Raw genomic sequence first — 17,323 nt, 5'->3', positions numbered from 1 at the left:
GCTTGGCACCTTTGACACACTTTGAGGACATCCTGGGTTAATCCTGCTCCTTCCTTGATGGATAAGAAATTTATTTTATTGTTTTAGAGTGCTACTGCTTTACTTTTGCTTTATTATTGATTTTGCCTTTAAACTATTTTAAAGGTCCCTAATAATTGAAATTATCTTGTAAAAGTAGTTTAAGTTGTTTTGCTGTAGCATTCTACTTGTAAGCCATCTATATTTTGGGTTTTACATCAAGAGGTTAGCATTGCCCTACACAGAAGCAAATGTCCAGAAAGTACATTTTATCTATAAAACTACCATTAGAACTGAAACTTGTAATGTAGTGTGCAAAAGCAAAGCCATTGCAAGAATACAAGCTTAGATCTGCACATTAAACAGCATTGCTATCAAATCTTAGCACAGTCTAAGCTAGTCAAGTGCCAAACCCCGAGACCTCCCAAGGAGACCTCTGTATAACCCAGTCCAGAAGCTACAGTAGCCCACCCAAATACAGGTCAGGACAACAGGGATATGCAATTTCCAAATGTCTCTGTAGCCAGTTTGGTTGATACTGGCATCACAAGACAATGTCACAGTTCAGTGTTCATAGACAACCACTTAATCTTTAAAGAAACACAGTATGTGAAACATGCTCATACACAATTTCACTAGAGGCAAAAATCTTGCATACAAACAAGGTTGTCAAGAACACACACATTACAGCCAACACACACAGTGTCCACCACACACATAGACCAACATATGGTGAGGTACTAAAAGGCAATCTTCCCAAACTTAAAAGATCTCCTAAGCCTAGAAATTGCAATGCCTAGCCTCAGCAACCTCTACAGTGCTCACCAAAAGCAACACCACACACCACATATACACCTACATCCACTGGAGCCCATGGTGACATCCATAAGGCAAGCAAACACATTACCCAGGACTCTTGTCATAGAGGACTTGATTGTATGACACACAGATACCCCACTCTTCAAACTGAGCAAGAAGAAGATAATTGTTAGTTGCTTATCTGGAGCCAGGATCCACCAAGTTATGCACGCACTCAAGTCCATGCACCACAGGTACCAGTATGATTCTATCATAGCCAATGTGGACATTAATGACTTCAGACTTACTTCCCTGGACTGTAAGAAGAAAGACCTAGACCCACCTGGAGGCGCTCACCATGAAACCAAAAACCCTGTTCATGGGAGACTTTAACCACACCACTATAGACAAGGAAAGATACACTTCCTGAAGCTATCAGGCACAACAATTCCTGGACTTTACTAACAGAAATACCTTTGACCAGATAGTGTGCACATCCACCAGAGGTTCAAACATACCGGATCTGTTACCAATATGTGAGAGTGCTGCACCCCGCCCTGCATCATGTCCTCACTGGTGAGGTTAGATCACAAAGCTGCCTCCTTCAAAATAAAAATCAACTTGGTAACCCCCAGCAAACCCTATAACAATTACAAACTATTTCAAAGCAAACTACATCCTATTAAGTGATAGTTTGTCAAAATTCAACGCCTCTCCCAACCCCGAGTTCACAGCAACTTATGTGGAATTGTTCCCAAATACCCTGTTTAACTATATAAATGACTGTATAGAGGCTGCTGGACCTACTAGAAGTAAGCCCAAAACAAACTCTGAAAACAAACCATGCTAGTGGAATCTTAATCTTAACAGAGTATATAACAAAAGGAAAAACTCATGGCTAAAATCCCATAATGATGGGACCTCTATAATTAACTGAAAATTAAACTAAGGGGACTAATTAAGCCCAACAAGGTCAATTATGAGGTCAAGATAACCTCATAGGCTAAAGAAAATCACAAGGCCTTCTACAGCTATGTTCACAACCTGAAAGACAGCAAACAGCAGAGTGCCAAACTGGTTGTCAGTAGTACCACCTTCACTGAGCAGAGTGACATAATGAATTTGCTGGCTGACAAACTCGGCTCAAACTTTCCATTCAGCTCCTCCCTTGCCTGCTCCATGAAATAACTACTAGCATAACCCCCTAACTATTAACAGGCAGCAGGTCCTGGTGGCTCTCGTCAAGTCTAAAAATGTGGCCTCAAGGGTGGAACATCAACAGACCATAAAAACTACAGACCCATTAGTCTGACTAATCTAATATGCAAAGCCATGAAATGAATTACCATGGAAATGATCAACGAAAACTCAGGAAACCTTCTATCACAAGACCCAACCCAATTTGGCTTTGTCTAAGGAAGCACATAACTACTGATCCTGGTAGATAACTTTGAGAAGGTCAACAATGCAACAGATGAGGGGAAAATGGTGCACACCATGTTCCCTGACCTGGCTAAGGCATTTGAAACAGTACCCCTCTCAGGTATAGTTGATAGACTTATTGAACTCAGCATAAACCCCTACATAACTCACTAGATTGCCAGCTGGCTCACAGACATGACCCAGGAAGTCAGCATTGGTGGGATCACCTTCACTAAGAGACCGGTCGCCAGTGGAGAACCTCAGGGCTCCATGCTGTTCCACTCCTATTTAGCATCTACTTCTCAGGGTAAAGGCTAATGTCAAGGGGCCTTTGGCTGATCAAGTTCACAGATGACTGCAAACTGGGAACTATCATAGATCATCCCCATGACACAAACATTTTACAAGAGAGTCTAACACAGACAAATGACTGGTGCAAAAGTAATGCACTAAAACTCAATGCATTAAAGTGCATTTGTGAAAACTGCCTCCTAGGCTAATTACTGCATCAAAAAGACACTTCTAATAGTTGACCCAGTAGTCAGGGATCTGGGAACATATGTAGACAGTAATCTGGACTTTGACCCACATGTGGCCAAGGTAGTAAGCAAATCATTCTATGTTGCCCAACTTATAAGTGTGAGGACACTATCCCCCAAGGACGTCATAGTGACACTTTATTTGGCCCTTATCAGACCCATTGAGTATAATGCCCACTTCGGCATGTACCTGATCAGAAATATGCAACTGTTGGAATGCCAGAAAGGTTTCTTACCAGGCTAATCCAGGGTATAAACACATTATCTTATATGGATTGCCTTAAAGCCCTATCTCTATATTTGGTCTCCTCTACACTTTTTAGCTTATTGATCTATCAAGCTAGCATATAAAATATTTAGCTCTGATGGACATTTTGCACATCTGCAAATGAACAGCATCAGAACTACTAGATACAAGGATTTAAATTTTGCATGTGACATAAATGAGACATGTTGATGAGACAGATATCTGCCTCTGGATCTCATCTCTCTTCTCTCTGGAACAGGCTCCCCATCCATGTCCAACCTATTTATGTGTGTATGTGTACCTGTGTTCAATGGGTGGGGGAAATCATTCACCCTGGGTCTGGCCTCCATCTCACACAGATAAGACAGTAATAGACAGTAATGCACAAACCTATCCCTTCCTCTCTAACCTAGAAACTCTAACTAATACCCCCCTCCTAAACCCTAACACACCATATACATATAGACACAATGAGGTATGGTTCGCTGGTCTATCACAGTAAGATTGACCTGTTAGCCTAGTATATACCTATGTACCTTTGAACTTGAAACACACAAGCTAAATGAGCTTTCCTTTACATGTCCCACTGTTGTAAAAAAAAAAATTCGCACATCAAAACAGAAATCGCTAAAATTATTCTTAATTAATCAAAAAGAAATTAATTAAAATAGACAAAGAACTCCTTCACCAGACAAAAACAATAACAAAATCAAAATAATGTCAAAAGATAAGATAATGTTATAAGTATTAGGTTAGCTGCTTTTGTGGGCCATTTTAAGCCTTTCCAATTTCCCCTTCAAAGGTGAGAATCAAACCTTCTGCATTGTGTCTGTGAGGTAAACACCTTAACCATTACAGCAACCCCCAACCCAAAGTTTGTACCCGGAACGTTTCTGAGTTTTTTCATTTAGAGTTTGGTTGGTGGAGGGAATCATACATAAATGGTCTCTTCTACCATTCTATAAGGTTGTGGGTATTGTGGACTTTTGGACTTTCATTCCTGTTCAAACAGTTTGAATTTTCGTGTCATATTTTGTAGTTTGTTGTCTGATATAACATCATCAGGTATACCTTTGTCTTTGGAATATGGGCTTTAGTGCTCTTCTCACACTGGGACTTGTAGTGTCTATTAATTTGATCACTTCACGTTTAGGTTTATTTCACTACTTATTTTTCTAAGCACTTCAGAAAGAAAAAAACTTCCAGCTCAAATAAAGATAGTAAACATGGACTAACAAAATTTGCAAATAAGCAGCTCTCTAAAGCAAAACCAAATGATTCCTGTAAAGAAACATCTGATTAACAATATAAAAGATAGTGCAAGCAACAACACAAACTGTTAAAATATGAACATATAGCCTAAAAGGTATCAAAGTCAGAGAAGAATGACAGAGGAGTTCAAAATGGGCAGTGAGCCTCCTTAAATCACAAAATGGCCAACACAGGCAAGAAATCTTCCAAAACCAAAATCAATAATTTCAATAGATCTTAAGACAAGTAAGTCATCACAAATCTTGGGATCATAAGTGAGTCCTACTAGGAGAAAAATAGACCATTTCAGTACCTATAAACAAGACAGTTAAATCACAATCACCTACAACATAAACTGGAGTCCAAATGACCAAAAATCAAAGAATTAGCAGTCACTAAATTTGTCACATAACACAATCCAAAAAACATGTCTTGCAATACCAACTGGCACCTTCCAAATCAGAACCAGAACACACGGCAGCCCTATATGCCAGTAAACCAGCCCGCAAGTTCCCTTCAACCAAAGAAACCACCAAACAATACATGGCCACGAACAGGGAAAGCACATGGATCCATTCCTTCATTTAAGCTAGGGAATCCATCCTCAGTGACCACCAAACAGCATGATGTTCCTGACAACTGTGGGATGTTGTCTTCTGAAGAAAAAAAACACAGCTGTGAACATGGCTAACCCCTAACATTCCTCTTTATTTCAGATTTTAGCAGGCTGTATGTATGAATGGTGGGATTCACAAAAAAAGATGCTTACTACACTCCTGAAGTATGACATGGACAGGGAGCTGTCTTTAGTCCTAAATGTTCCTGGCTGTGCATGCATTTTCTTCTGCAATGCAGCATATATTTACCTGGGCATACAAATGGAGACATGCCTCATGCATGCCATTACAAAGCATTCCACAAACTCACTTTACTGGGGAAATGGCCTGATACAATTTACTGTAAAATATGGAATGTTACACTTTTTCAAAACCTTAACCATAAAATCTGCAATGTTCCTGCAGGGTTGTTATGGAATATTGGTTTAGCAATAGTCAAATGGGGCCTGAAGCTCTGACTGATTTGCTGTGATGGGTGAAGAAAAGGAATTGAATTGTAATGGAAAACTATTTAATAACTGTCTAAACAGATTGTGCATGATTTGTGTATGTACTGGAGGAATGGGAAGACAGACATTCTGCCAGATCTAGGAAGAGGGTTCTAAGACTATGTCTTCTCTAACATCAATAATTAATAATGACATTATCCAGCATCTGCTTCATTCCCATATAATCATTTTTACAAAAAAAAACTTCAGTAAGCTTTTACACTTTGATGCTGAAGTGGGCAGTCACACCACCAACCGCTTCCAAAATAGTACACAACTTATTGCAGGAGAATAAATTAAAAGACCCACTACAGTTCTTAAAAAGTGTACATAAGTACTTTAATAGCTTAACTCAGAGCAGTAGCTAAAATAGCTTTTCACAGATACACACACAATAACAGAGTCAGTGTAACTCTTGTTTCAAAGCCATCCATTTTAATACTATTACCACAAGGGAAGTACATTTATGGCATCCTTTGAGATGTTTTGTAATCCTGAAAACTGTGGCCAATCTTAACATTTGTGGCTATAATTCTGATACCCTGCAATTGACTGCATTTAGATGTTAACAACAGGGATGGTCTGCTGAAAAGTAACTATAAAACTATGATAGGAGTTATAAATATAGGAAAAACTATTCCTTGCAGTCACTTTGACAACTAAACATAAAAATGGGTTGCAAAATTATGTGGTAATTTTAACTGCACAGAATACGACATTTTGTAAAGACAGGATGAAAAACTTCACCATGTCTGTGGATTGCTGTTGTTTATAATGTAATGTGTGGCAGCCTCTAAACCACAGTGCTGTTTTAGGTTTGCCAGGTTAGGGCACCTTGACTTTTTCTTTTAATCAAGTCCATGGCCATAACCACACTTTCTCTGGGAAGCTGGACCATGGCCATAAACAAACTTTCTCTGGGAAACTGGACCTCAGCCATAAAACCCCTTTCTCTAAGACGTTGGGAAGTTCCCCAAAAGTGTGTGTGTGCGTCTGTTTAAGTTTAACCAGCCAAGTAGGACAGAATGCTGAACATTGTGTTTTCACACAGTACAAAGTAGATATTTGTAGTAGAAGTATTAGCTTATTCCCATCAGCCTCCCACCCCCACATCTCCAGTAATTTAGTTCCCCTTGCATATCTGGTTATTAAGCTTTAGGCATGTTAGTGAGCAGACTTTGCTAAAAAAACACTTGCAATACAAGAAAATAACAGTTAATAGCAGTAACTTATCCACCTTGAATTCAGCTACAACAATTTAAATTATGCATGCATAAAATAATCAGGTGAGAGCAAATTTTCATTTTTTTGTCTTCTACCTTTTTCAGCATTTAGGTCCAATGACACAGCTACTTTAAACCTTTCTATGTATGTATGTATATATATATATATATATATATATATATATATATATATATATATATATATAAAATAGTTCCTCCGCCTGTTTAAAAGTTGTTGTAGGATATTTCATTCATGTTAGCGGGTGAATATTACATCCAAAATATACATCTATGTAAGTATTTAATAACTCCTACACACACACACACACACACACACACACACACACACACACACACACACACACACACACACACACACACACACACACAGATGCAGGGAAAATCTGTCACACATATACAGGAACTCAGATGCACATGCACTCACATAGCACACACACACACACACACACAGGCACAGACAGACAGAATCCAAAACATATACATACACACACGCACACACACAGATTCAGAGGCACAGACAGACAGACACACACACACACACACACACACACACACACACACACACACACACACACACACACACACACACACACATACACACACATAAATATGCCCAGCAATTACAAAATCATTCATGACTGTGTGTACACCTCATATGCCTCATTGTGATGAAATGAATGAAAAAACATACAGTTCACAGTATTGCAATCCTCACACCTCTCATATTTTTACTCTGATCCTTGAAAATGTTTGTTTTTATGAAAGACCTGTTAAGGATTACAGTCATTTGATAAATCCTTACTTTACAGCTTCACACTTCTTATTTTCAGAATAAGCAAGTGTTTATCTCACAAACACACAGCACAGGGTTTGAGTCTCAAGAAAGGGAAATTGGATTGGCTTAAAATGGCCCACAAGGGCATCTAGCATAGTAAATGCCTATGAACCTACAATGCAAAACCTCCTGCTCAATTAATTTTTAAGTGAATTACAGTAATATTTAAAAACTGACCCTGATTTTGATTGTTTGTCCCCTATTACTGCTGGTTCTGTCAAATTCTTGAGCAAAGAGGTTGAGAGTTATGAGCACGCTCTCTCTCTCTGTCTTACTTACACACACACACACACACACACACACACACACACACACACACACACACACACACACACACACACACACACACACACACTCACACTCACACTCACACTCACACTCACACTCACTCACTAACATGTAACTGCATAATGTTTATTTAATTATTTCCCAAACTTGGTAAATGCAGCTTTTTAGCAATAGGAAAGTAAAAATAGAAGTCCCTACAACTGCTACTGCAGTCACTTATCTACCTTATTTTGTATTTACTATTTTTGGTTTATTTACTGCTTGTTAAGCCATGACATTTACACATACTCATGCAAACAAGATAGCAACCACTTTTTTTCTTGTCCACGATTCACAGCAGCTTAATATACTGCCACGAAGCCACAAACTAGATAATGGACTCTCCTCGTGTAATAATGTCCTCTTGGAGGATGTCTGTTCTCCAATAGGGTATTGTGTTTTAAATCCCTACCCATTTTATAAAGTAAAATAATTCACAATACCAGAACTGTAACTCACCCAACAGATTATCAATATAGGCCTTAAAAGCATTCACTTTTTTCTCAGGTCTTAAATATCCAGGCAGTGAGTTTTATGTCTCCATAGCCCTCGCACTGATCCAGAAATGCCTTATGTTCTTCTTTAAGTAAGTACCCTGCAGAACATTTTGCTTTTTATGTAAGCTCACTCTTCAGAGGATTCATATCATCATTGCTTATCCTACGTCCTCTGAATCTTGTTCAGCAGTGTTAACAGTCTCTTGTACTTTACACATTCTTCACATTTTAAGCTCTATATTCCTACAATCCTATTAATAGACCACCTCTGCACCCACGCCTGCTTATATTTTACCTGGTGCAGGGACCAAATGAGTATTAATAATTTAACTATGGTTCTACACAAGTGATTAAGAGAAATGAAAGACCTTCATTATTGCAAGGTATTCTCAGTCATTTATAAACATGTACACAGATTTTATTGATGTGGTGTCTAAAATCTACATTAATTTTAGTTTACATTTCTAAATCCTGCACCAACCTAACAAATAATGTACCCCAGTCTTCCAAAATGTTAAATAGTAATTAATGTATTTCAGTGGTTTCTTAATTTGCTTAGTCCATTGTGTATCCTTATCAGATCAGTACTAATAGAAATCACAATATGTTTCATACCTTCTATGCATTTCCTGTACTGCAGCAGACACATATGATAAAGAAATAACAATCACACAGAGATGCCTGTGGAATACTACACTGCAAGTTTCTCAAGGTCCACAATCCTTCCTAAATTTGACCTTTGAACATGTGTCATTTAAACAACTTAGATACCCACATACCACTCAACTTCTAGGCACAAGAAATCTGGAAAAGGCTTAAACAATGATGGGGCAAAGGCCCAAAAATAGGAACAAGTTTTAAATATTTCTCTTGTAAACTCAGAAGTTGACAGAATAACAGGTTTTGAATTAGTTTGCATTTTCTAAAGGGTATGAAGTGTGAAACTTAATTGCCTGTTATTATTTAATGTCTTGAGTCCTCAATGAATTACCTCAAAACCATACATTTTATGATGATCAGACCAAAAATATGAGGCACAAATCTGGACAGTTGAGAGGTATGGCCCCAGTTCACAAACTGTGCAGCCAGACCAAAACTTGTCATTTTCTCTAGCAGAACCCTATGACCCACATGATCAAAATGTTCTGTTGAAGCCAGGGAAAATCTTGCAAACTTTTAAATCCAAGTACCTAGCCTGACTAGCCCTTTCACACTAGTAACTCAGCCAATTAGTTACATACAATTTCCTTTGCCAGATTGGTACTGCTACATGCTGACTAGGACCAATTTACCCATGCTGTCAATCAAATATTCCACTAAGCCTTTCCATGAACTCGGATACTGAATATGAAAGACCAGTGGGTCTATAACTACTACAGTCAACCATATCACATTTCCCTTATAGAAAGGATCAAAACTGCATTCTAGCCTTCACAGATACATGGAAAAGATGGTATAAAGGGATGGCCAATTAGTGTCCATGATCCAGTAGTCTCCACTTTATATCAGAGTCCAGTTTTGGAAAGTTAACATTTTTCAAACCTCCAAGCACTTACTTAATACATTCTACAGTGATGTCAGTACCAGTGCTTGACATATGAGCCAGAGTAGGCAGACGTGCTTTATAAGAAGTATAAACAAATTAATGAAAACCTTAGTAAAGTTTGGGGCAGAATCTGTCATGACCAGATTTATAGTACATCATGTGATTCCTTAGTGATGATCAGCATTCACAGACTTTAACTATATATGATATACCTTTCTACTGTGCAAAATATCACTTGTCACCTGACAATCAAGTCAACCTCTTTCCACCTGAGCATTACCTTTTATGATTTTACAGCTCCTCCCACATTTCACTTTCACCAGAATTCGATTTCTGTTCAGGTTCTCATACAATATTTTTCCTCCTGACTCCTTGCTAATCCTTAACTTGTTTTTATAATTTAGTTTATTTACCCTTGTAATGTATTTGTCTCTCATATGTATAATTTTAACAATATTCTTTATTAAACCAAAATGTAATTTAAGCAAAGAATCAGTACAGCATATATACATATCTTAAACTTGTTCTACTCTTAACGTAGACAGTAGTACAGAAAAAGTAAACCAATGCAAGTCTTCATTGTACTCACGCTTTAGACTGCTTCCTTTTGAACTGCTAATATCCCATTTTTTCATGCTGTGGAGTCTCCAGAACTGCAAGCAGCACTCTAGATAAGGTTTTACTTCCTGTCTCTGTAAAGGTGTACTAGAGTTTTACATTCTTCTAGTGATGGCAACTGTTGCACAGTGCCAGTTTCCACAGCTCTCAGAACCTCTCTAGCACCAGCATACATCTCAACTGTCCAGAAAGCCACAGAACATCTAGATTTCTGTCTCATATTTTTGTCTACTCCTCATACATTTGTGGTTTTTTGACAAATCATTGAGGATTGAAGTCACTAAACAATAACAGACATTTGAGTTTTGGACTTCATATTCTCTTTCTTAATGAAATGTGGAAAATTTTCTAGACAAGCCACACCAATGTAAACGACTTGTTTTTGCTTTATCGGCAAAATAATGACTTGTGTTCCCTAAAATATCAGGATATTTTATTTATTTATTTATGTATGTCCTAACTTTACTGATTCAGATTCTGATGAAGTCCCCAGTTGCACTGGGATGAAAATGCTAAATCTTTTGTTATTTGTTTTAAAGAAAGGTGTGGAAACCTACTCAACCTCCAGTTCTCCAGTTCTTTTGTTCTGGTTTTGCTAACTTTACTGATGCCTGGCACCTATACATCCTAGCAGTCTATCTTCCCAAGGGTCACTGCAACTGGGGCATACCTGAATGTCCTGCTTCAGCAGGATAGGTCTTCTTTTTCCACAAAGGAAAGCCTCACAGTTATTGGGTTGTGAACTGCCCTGTTACCAGGAGAGGGAGGGAGTGAGTGCAGAGGGCTGTCATAGTGCAATCGGCTGTTTTTTCTTCCTCAGACAGTCTTAAACCTGACATGCTGGGGTGACATATGCAGAGGTATGCATGCAATGGCCATTTTAAGGGAGCTTCCTTCACCTGTGTGGTGATGTGCTACTTTTATCACATTTTTCTGGTAAAAGACACTATCACCAGCCTTCTGCTGTCCACCAGACGTCATGAAATGGGGCACTCCATCTTTCCCTGAGAGAGGTAAGCAGACAGTGCTGTGCCATTCTTTTTCACCCCATATCAGTGCCTCCAGCACTTCCGCTGTGGTGCAGCGGTAGCATTGTTGCCTCACAGCAAGAGGTTCTCCCTTTCGATTCTCGGCTTGGGTTGTGAGTGCCTTCTGTGTGGAGTCTGCATGTCCTCCCCGCGGTAGAGTGGACGTTCGAAAGACATGCTTTGAATGGGCGTGCCTTCGTTGAAGGTTGGGCGTCGGGCTGGCAACTCAACACCATAAAAAACAAATGCCAATCATTAGCGGACCAGAGTTCCGCTGTGGCGACCTCTAACCGGGAAACGCCGAAAGACAAACAAACAAATAAACATCAGCGTCTCCAGCACATGGGTTGCTAATTGAACACAGATCATCTAGGTCACATGCAGGGCTTTATCCATCAGGACACAGCTGCCCCAAATCATGAATGCCCTGCAAAAAAAGAGAGGGAGCAGATGGCAACTCTATTTCGTTACACAGAAAAGGACAGGTTTCAGAAGAGCATGACATGTTACTGAATTAGTAACTCTCTTTTCCTTGCATCGGCTACAAAAATGCCATATTGTTTACTAGCCTTTATGTGCTACGGTATCAAATGTCTCTGTAAACTCCAAATAGATTACAACCACAGACATACCCTTGTTCAAGACTATGACTATGCAGTTAAAAACTCTGCTACATTTCAAACAATATAATGAAGTGATGGAAAATTACCTTTCTCTTGTGAATCCACAGTATATTGGGTCATGTATGCATGGGCTTCCAGATATATATCAGTTACGAACAGAGAAATATATTCAGGTTTTTGCCATTGGTGTGAAACCACAACATATAATCTCCATTCCAGCACTTGAGATTAACCTTAGCATTGCAGCAACAACAATCTACTTAAAAATTGAAAAAAAAAATAGCACAGATGTTAACAATACTGATGTAAGGGTGAGCTCTAGTCAATGAGTATTAAAGCTGGCCATAACCATTTTGGTTTCTGTGTTAGAATTCACCCATTAATATTGCTTTTGCTTTATAATTTACCATTTAATACTTAATATCCAAGATAAAAAAAAGAGAGAGAATCAAATTTTCATCTCACCTCTTCCTCCAATTTGACCACCTTGGCTTGGGCATTGCTTAGTGCTTGGTCAAGGATTTCAATATGCCTTCTCTGGTCCTCATTGCTTGACCGCAGCATTGCAAGCTCCACTTCCAGCTTCTCTTTCTCCTTCTCCTTTGTGTACTCTCTGCCTGAAACAAATGGATGAAAGAAGTGTCTTTTCAGACTGCTTCACAAAAACTAACCCTAGTGCTATATCACTTCTGTCAACACAAACATGGCAAGTGTTACAAAACTTTGGTGTACACAGCACAGTAATAGCAGTTCAAAAGAAGAACTGTTGAGTGATATAGACCATGGTCTTCCTGGTAGTGAAGTACATTCTAGGCATAAGAGCACAGCTTTGTTTCAACTCAGAGGACTTTTACTTAGTACTTTTTCAATGTCTTATTTATCCCCATGCTTGCTGACTGTCAAACCACCCTCAATGGAGCTTGAGCTTGTTCATTTACTGGTTACCCACGGGGGGGGGGGGTGAGAGTCATCTGGAGGATCTGTCATTTGGACAGCCACAGAGGTACTTTGCAGTCTTGCTAGTGTCCTCACAATGAAAACATATGGTACAGGCCCTAACCCTTCTCTCTGGGTAGGAAACAAAAGAACTGTTTCGCTGCAGAAACCACAGTATCTTCCTAGAGCAAGTGCATGCTCCCATGCACCTGCAGTGAGAATTATAAAGTTCACGGCTTGGTGGCTGAATGTTTGCCCTGGAGCTGTCCATTTGCATCACTGTTCCTCCACCTAGACATTGTGGTAGTGGGTGGTCTTAGATCACCATGCAGTAGTGGAACAGCTCTGTATGTACGGCAAATGCAGGACCAAACCAAATCAGGAACCACACACAGATGAATAAAATAATCCACAAAGACCAAACCATAAACAGTAGATGAGGAAGAGAACAATTGCAGCAAAAAAAAAGCAAACAACAACGCAAACTTCTTCAGAATACATGACAACTTTAAAAACATCATTTAAATACCCCATACTTAATGAACAACCAATTATCCAATAAAAATAATCAGATTCATTTAAAGACACAATCTAAAAAAAAAATGTTATAATAATTTTTTTATCTAATTTTTTTTTTTTTTCAAAACATTTAATATTAATGGAGTCATTAAGAGTTCACTATCTATAGTCATATCGAGAGAACAAATCACATTTTTATTTTTTGCCTTCATTATTACTGGTACCTAAGGAAACCAAATTAACTGTATTAAAAAAAGCTTGATGAACATTCTTTTAGTGTGTAGTGGATGTCCACTTTTAAAGTGTAAATATCCATTTGTAAAGTATTTTCCTAAAAAAACTACTTTTGAAATCTAGTTCCTATGGAATCCCCACCAAAAAAAGGATAAAAAAAAATTTTAAGCCAGTTTCCCTTTTTTGAATTTTTTAAAAAAATCAACCGTTGTTAATTGCTACAAGAAATTCATCAACAAATTATGTTTTAACGGTTTGAGAAATTCATCCTCCCACCATGACATCACTAAATTATATGATCTATAGTGATTATTACCAAAGACAAAGTAATTATGTTGTAATACAAATGTCAAGAAAAAATGCAAATGGTAAAAATTGTTTTTAAAGAGGAATCTGTTCATATTCTTCAATGTTATTTAACATCTCTAACATTTTAATTTTATATTTCTCCTGTGACATTATCACTAGGTTCCCACCTTGTCACCTTTGTCACTCTTCATAAAAACTCACTTTCAAAGTGTGATTTAACTGAGGGTTGAAAGTAGATGGTTTTAATTAGGCTATTTTTCTTTCATGGGGATATCATTCATTAAATAATAGGTTTAGCTTTTTTTTTTCATATATTTTTATCAACTATAGTTTTACTATAGTCTGCTTTTCTTTTTCAAACTAATGATTTAAAGTCATTAATGCCTATGTCTCATCCGCATTGGAGGAGTTGATCCAGAAATGTGTTCTGATTCTGGTTGAAGTATTTTTTTTTTTCCAACGGCTTTCAAAAAAAAAAAAAATGTTTTCATAGCCTTAGAATTAGAATTTTTATTAACACTACTCTTTGTTGTAATGTAGTTATACTCATTCGCCTATTCGCTCATTCATTGGAACCACCCAGATTCTATCTCCACAGTTGCAGGAGCAGAGCCATTCATTCATTACTACTGAGCCCATGGTGCTACTAGGTGTGGCCTTTCTAAAATATTGCCCCAGTCAACAAAGATTATTACGCTATTGCTGTGGTGTTGTTTATCCTTGCAACGTGTTTGTTCTAGCTTTTGTAACCACACACAGATGGCCAGCACTCAGCTGTTAAAGGCAAAAAAGACTCAAAATTAAGCCATATAGTAGGCAATTCAAGGTTTAATCCTCAATACCGGTTTTGGCATAACTGCCTTCATCAGCGGAATACCATAAAACAATTAGTATCATCCCTTCATAAATGGACCCATTCACCAATGGAAAAAAACAGCCCCCCAATCAACAGCATCACTTCCTTCAATCAAGTGAAAAACATTCAGATAGGGCAAAAATGGTAAAATAACATACAAAGATGACAATATAATACTACAGATGATCATTTAGTCCAGGTGGGAAAAGTCCCCCAGCTTGATAATCCAATATTTTTCTTTCTTATTTAAAATACTGTGCCATCCCTGCATGTTGTTTCTGTTACCAGCAATTCTGTCAATTATTAAGAAATGAAAATCCACACTAGTATGTGTCATGCAGTGTCTATAGAGAGCATTGGTTTCACGTTTATTACGTATGTCACTCCGATGTTCTGACATACGTATTTTCAGTGGATGAGATGTCTGGCCAACATAAAAAGCCAAACATTTACAAGTGTCCAGATAAACAATCCAATCAGTTCCACAATTCCCCAAAAAATGTAATATCAGTACCAGCATTTCTTTTGGACTTTATTCCATATCTACACTGAATATATGTTTGCTGTTACCGAAATCGCAAGATGGTGGTGTGAGAAGCTTTTCTTGTCATTTTTACCTTGGGGCATTGAATCTGTGAGGATTATCTACACACATAGGATTTAATGCTTATGTTCTGTGCAGGTACTGTTTTTTGGCTTTACAATGGTGCAGTGTGGATGCATTCGTTTGGGGCTTACAGTCATGTTGGTTTGGGCCCAGATCACTCGCTTTATTTGCATTTGGTTTATGATCTCATAGTGGTATTTCGGCCGGCCTGCTTGGTGGTATTCTGCTACTTGGAAATCTCCCATATTTGACAACTTGTGTTCGGGACTGGACATCATAACTGGAACAATACTACTTTGTTCATCTTGAACTATATAAAATACAGGCTACTTGTGGACTACTGGCAACTCTGCTGGGCTTAAGCATTTCATACTTGGATTTAGTACATTTGAATGAATGTTTTTGATGATATATTGGGCCGTGAACATTTGTTTAAGACTGTTTCCCTTTTAACAGCTGGGAATGGTGTTGTTTGACTTTTTGCCTCAAGGCGACCACATATTTGATCTGTATCATTACATTTTTGTTCTTGCAACATCTATAATATTGTGAAACTGTGGATATTTGGTGATACTGTTAGGAATATATATCAGACTGTGAGGTCTATGCATATTTGTTCTTTACTTGACATACACTTATATGGGGCTTGGAATTGTGTTTTCTGTTCATTTATCTGTATGGGATATTATAATATTATTTGCATATGCCAATGTATAAACATCTCTAGGGTAATGTTAGGGGAACTACCATAGCTTACATAGCTATAGGACGTCTTTGCATGTTTCTCTCAAAAAATTTTTTTAGTCATTCTCAGAGTAACATTAGGGGAACCACTATAGTTTATATAGTTAAAGGACATCATTGCATGTTTCTCTCTTGTTTTTTCAATCAGATTGGTACTACTTTTGCCCAACAATTGTTGGATGGATTACTCATTTTTCATGGCTGACCACAGTTTTCTGAGGCTGATCGGAATAGGATCAACGATTGTTATAGTACGGGCATTTTTGCTATAACTTTGTTGCAATGGTCCTATTTCTTCTGTATTTTTTGCTTTTTCCTTAGGTAAGGATTTTCCGATCCAGTCATATGTTTATTTATATTTAGGTGTGGGTTCTCCGAGTGCTTGGCTAAGCTTTCCCTTATAGGATTGTGGAGTGGGTAGATGCTATTATAACAGCCGTGACTGACATTGGAGTTTAATAAGGAACATCTTACGGGTTTTGGATTTGGATTTGAATACAACTGGGAGGGTTTTGTCAACAACTTCAAGCCTACACATTTATTTATTTCTAGATATTTGAAAGTAATATAATACAATATAGTTGGAGGGCCAATTATATGACTTTCTGGTATCCAGATTCCCTTTTTTCATGAAGTACTTCTACACATTTGACATATTTTATGGTGCTTAGTTTAGGTAGATATACTGTGCCAAATTTATGGTTGAGGTAGGGAATTAATATTAGCAAAAATTTATTTTGGATATTTGGATTTTTACAGTACATTAATAGTATTAATTATTTACACTGGTTTACCAATTTGAAGGGGCTCTGGTTGTTCTGTAAATATTGTGTTTGGCATAGGGGTCGACCAACTACAGTCTAGTACTGAATCTTTTGTCAATTCACTAATTTGATGTGTCCTCTCTTGCCTACTGGCCTCTGGACCTCTGATCTCAACAAGCGTTGTGACTGTATTTTTACTTATTTTGGGACTGCTCTCCCTGTTGAACTTTCGTATTCCATCCCTTTTTTTGGGGGT

At 37.9% G+C, this 17,323-nt stretch overlaps 1 protein-coding gene across 2 annotated transcripts in view; it reads right to left on the bottom strand.

Annotated features, from left to right (window-relative positions):
- The window catches only part of AMOTL1 (angiomotin like 1), a 703,914-nt gene that overhangs the window by 133,185 nt on the left and 553,406 nt on the right, over positions 1-17,323 (bottom strand). For both annotated transcript variants that reach the window (XM_044071263.1, XM_044071264.1), the window contains exon 7: positions 12,564-12,715. In XM_044071263.1, coding sequence (XP_043927198.1) covers positions 12,564-12,715 — 152 coding nt within the window. The remainder of the gene's footprint in view (positions 1-12,563; positions 12,716-17,323) is intronic.

Source organism: Protopterus annectens, chromosome 5.part0 (assembly GCF_019279795.1).
Source record: "Protopterus annectens isolate FY-2018-M chromosome 5.part0, PAN1.0, whole genome shotgun sequence".
NCBI classification, from domain to species: Eukaryota; Metazoa; Chordata; order Ceratodontiformes; family Protopteridae; genus Protopterus; species Protopterus annectens.
The sequence above is the reverse complement of the archived record's forward strand: the minus strand, read 5'-3'. Positions and strand labels throughout refer to the sequence as shown.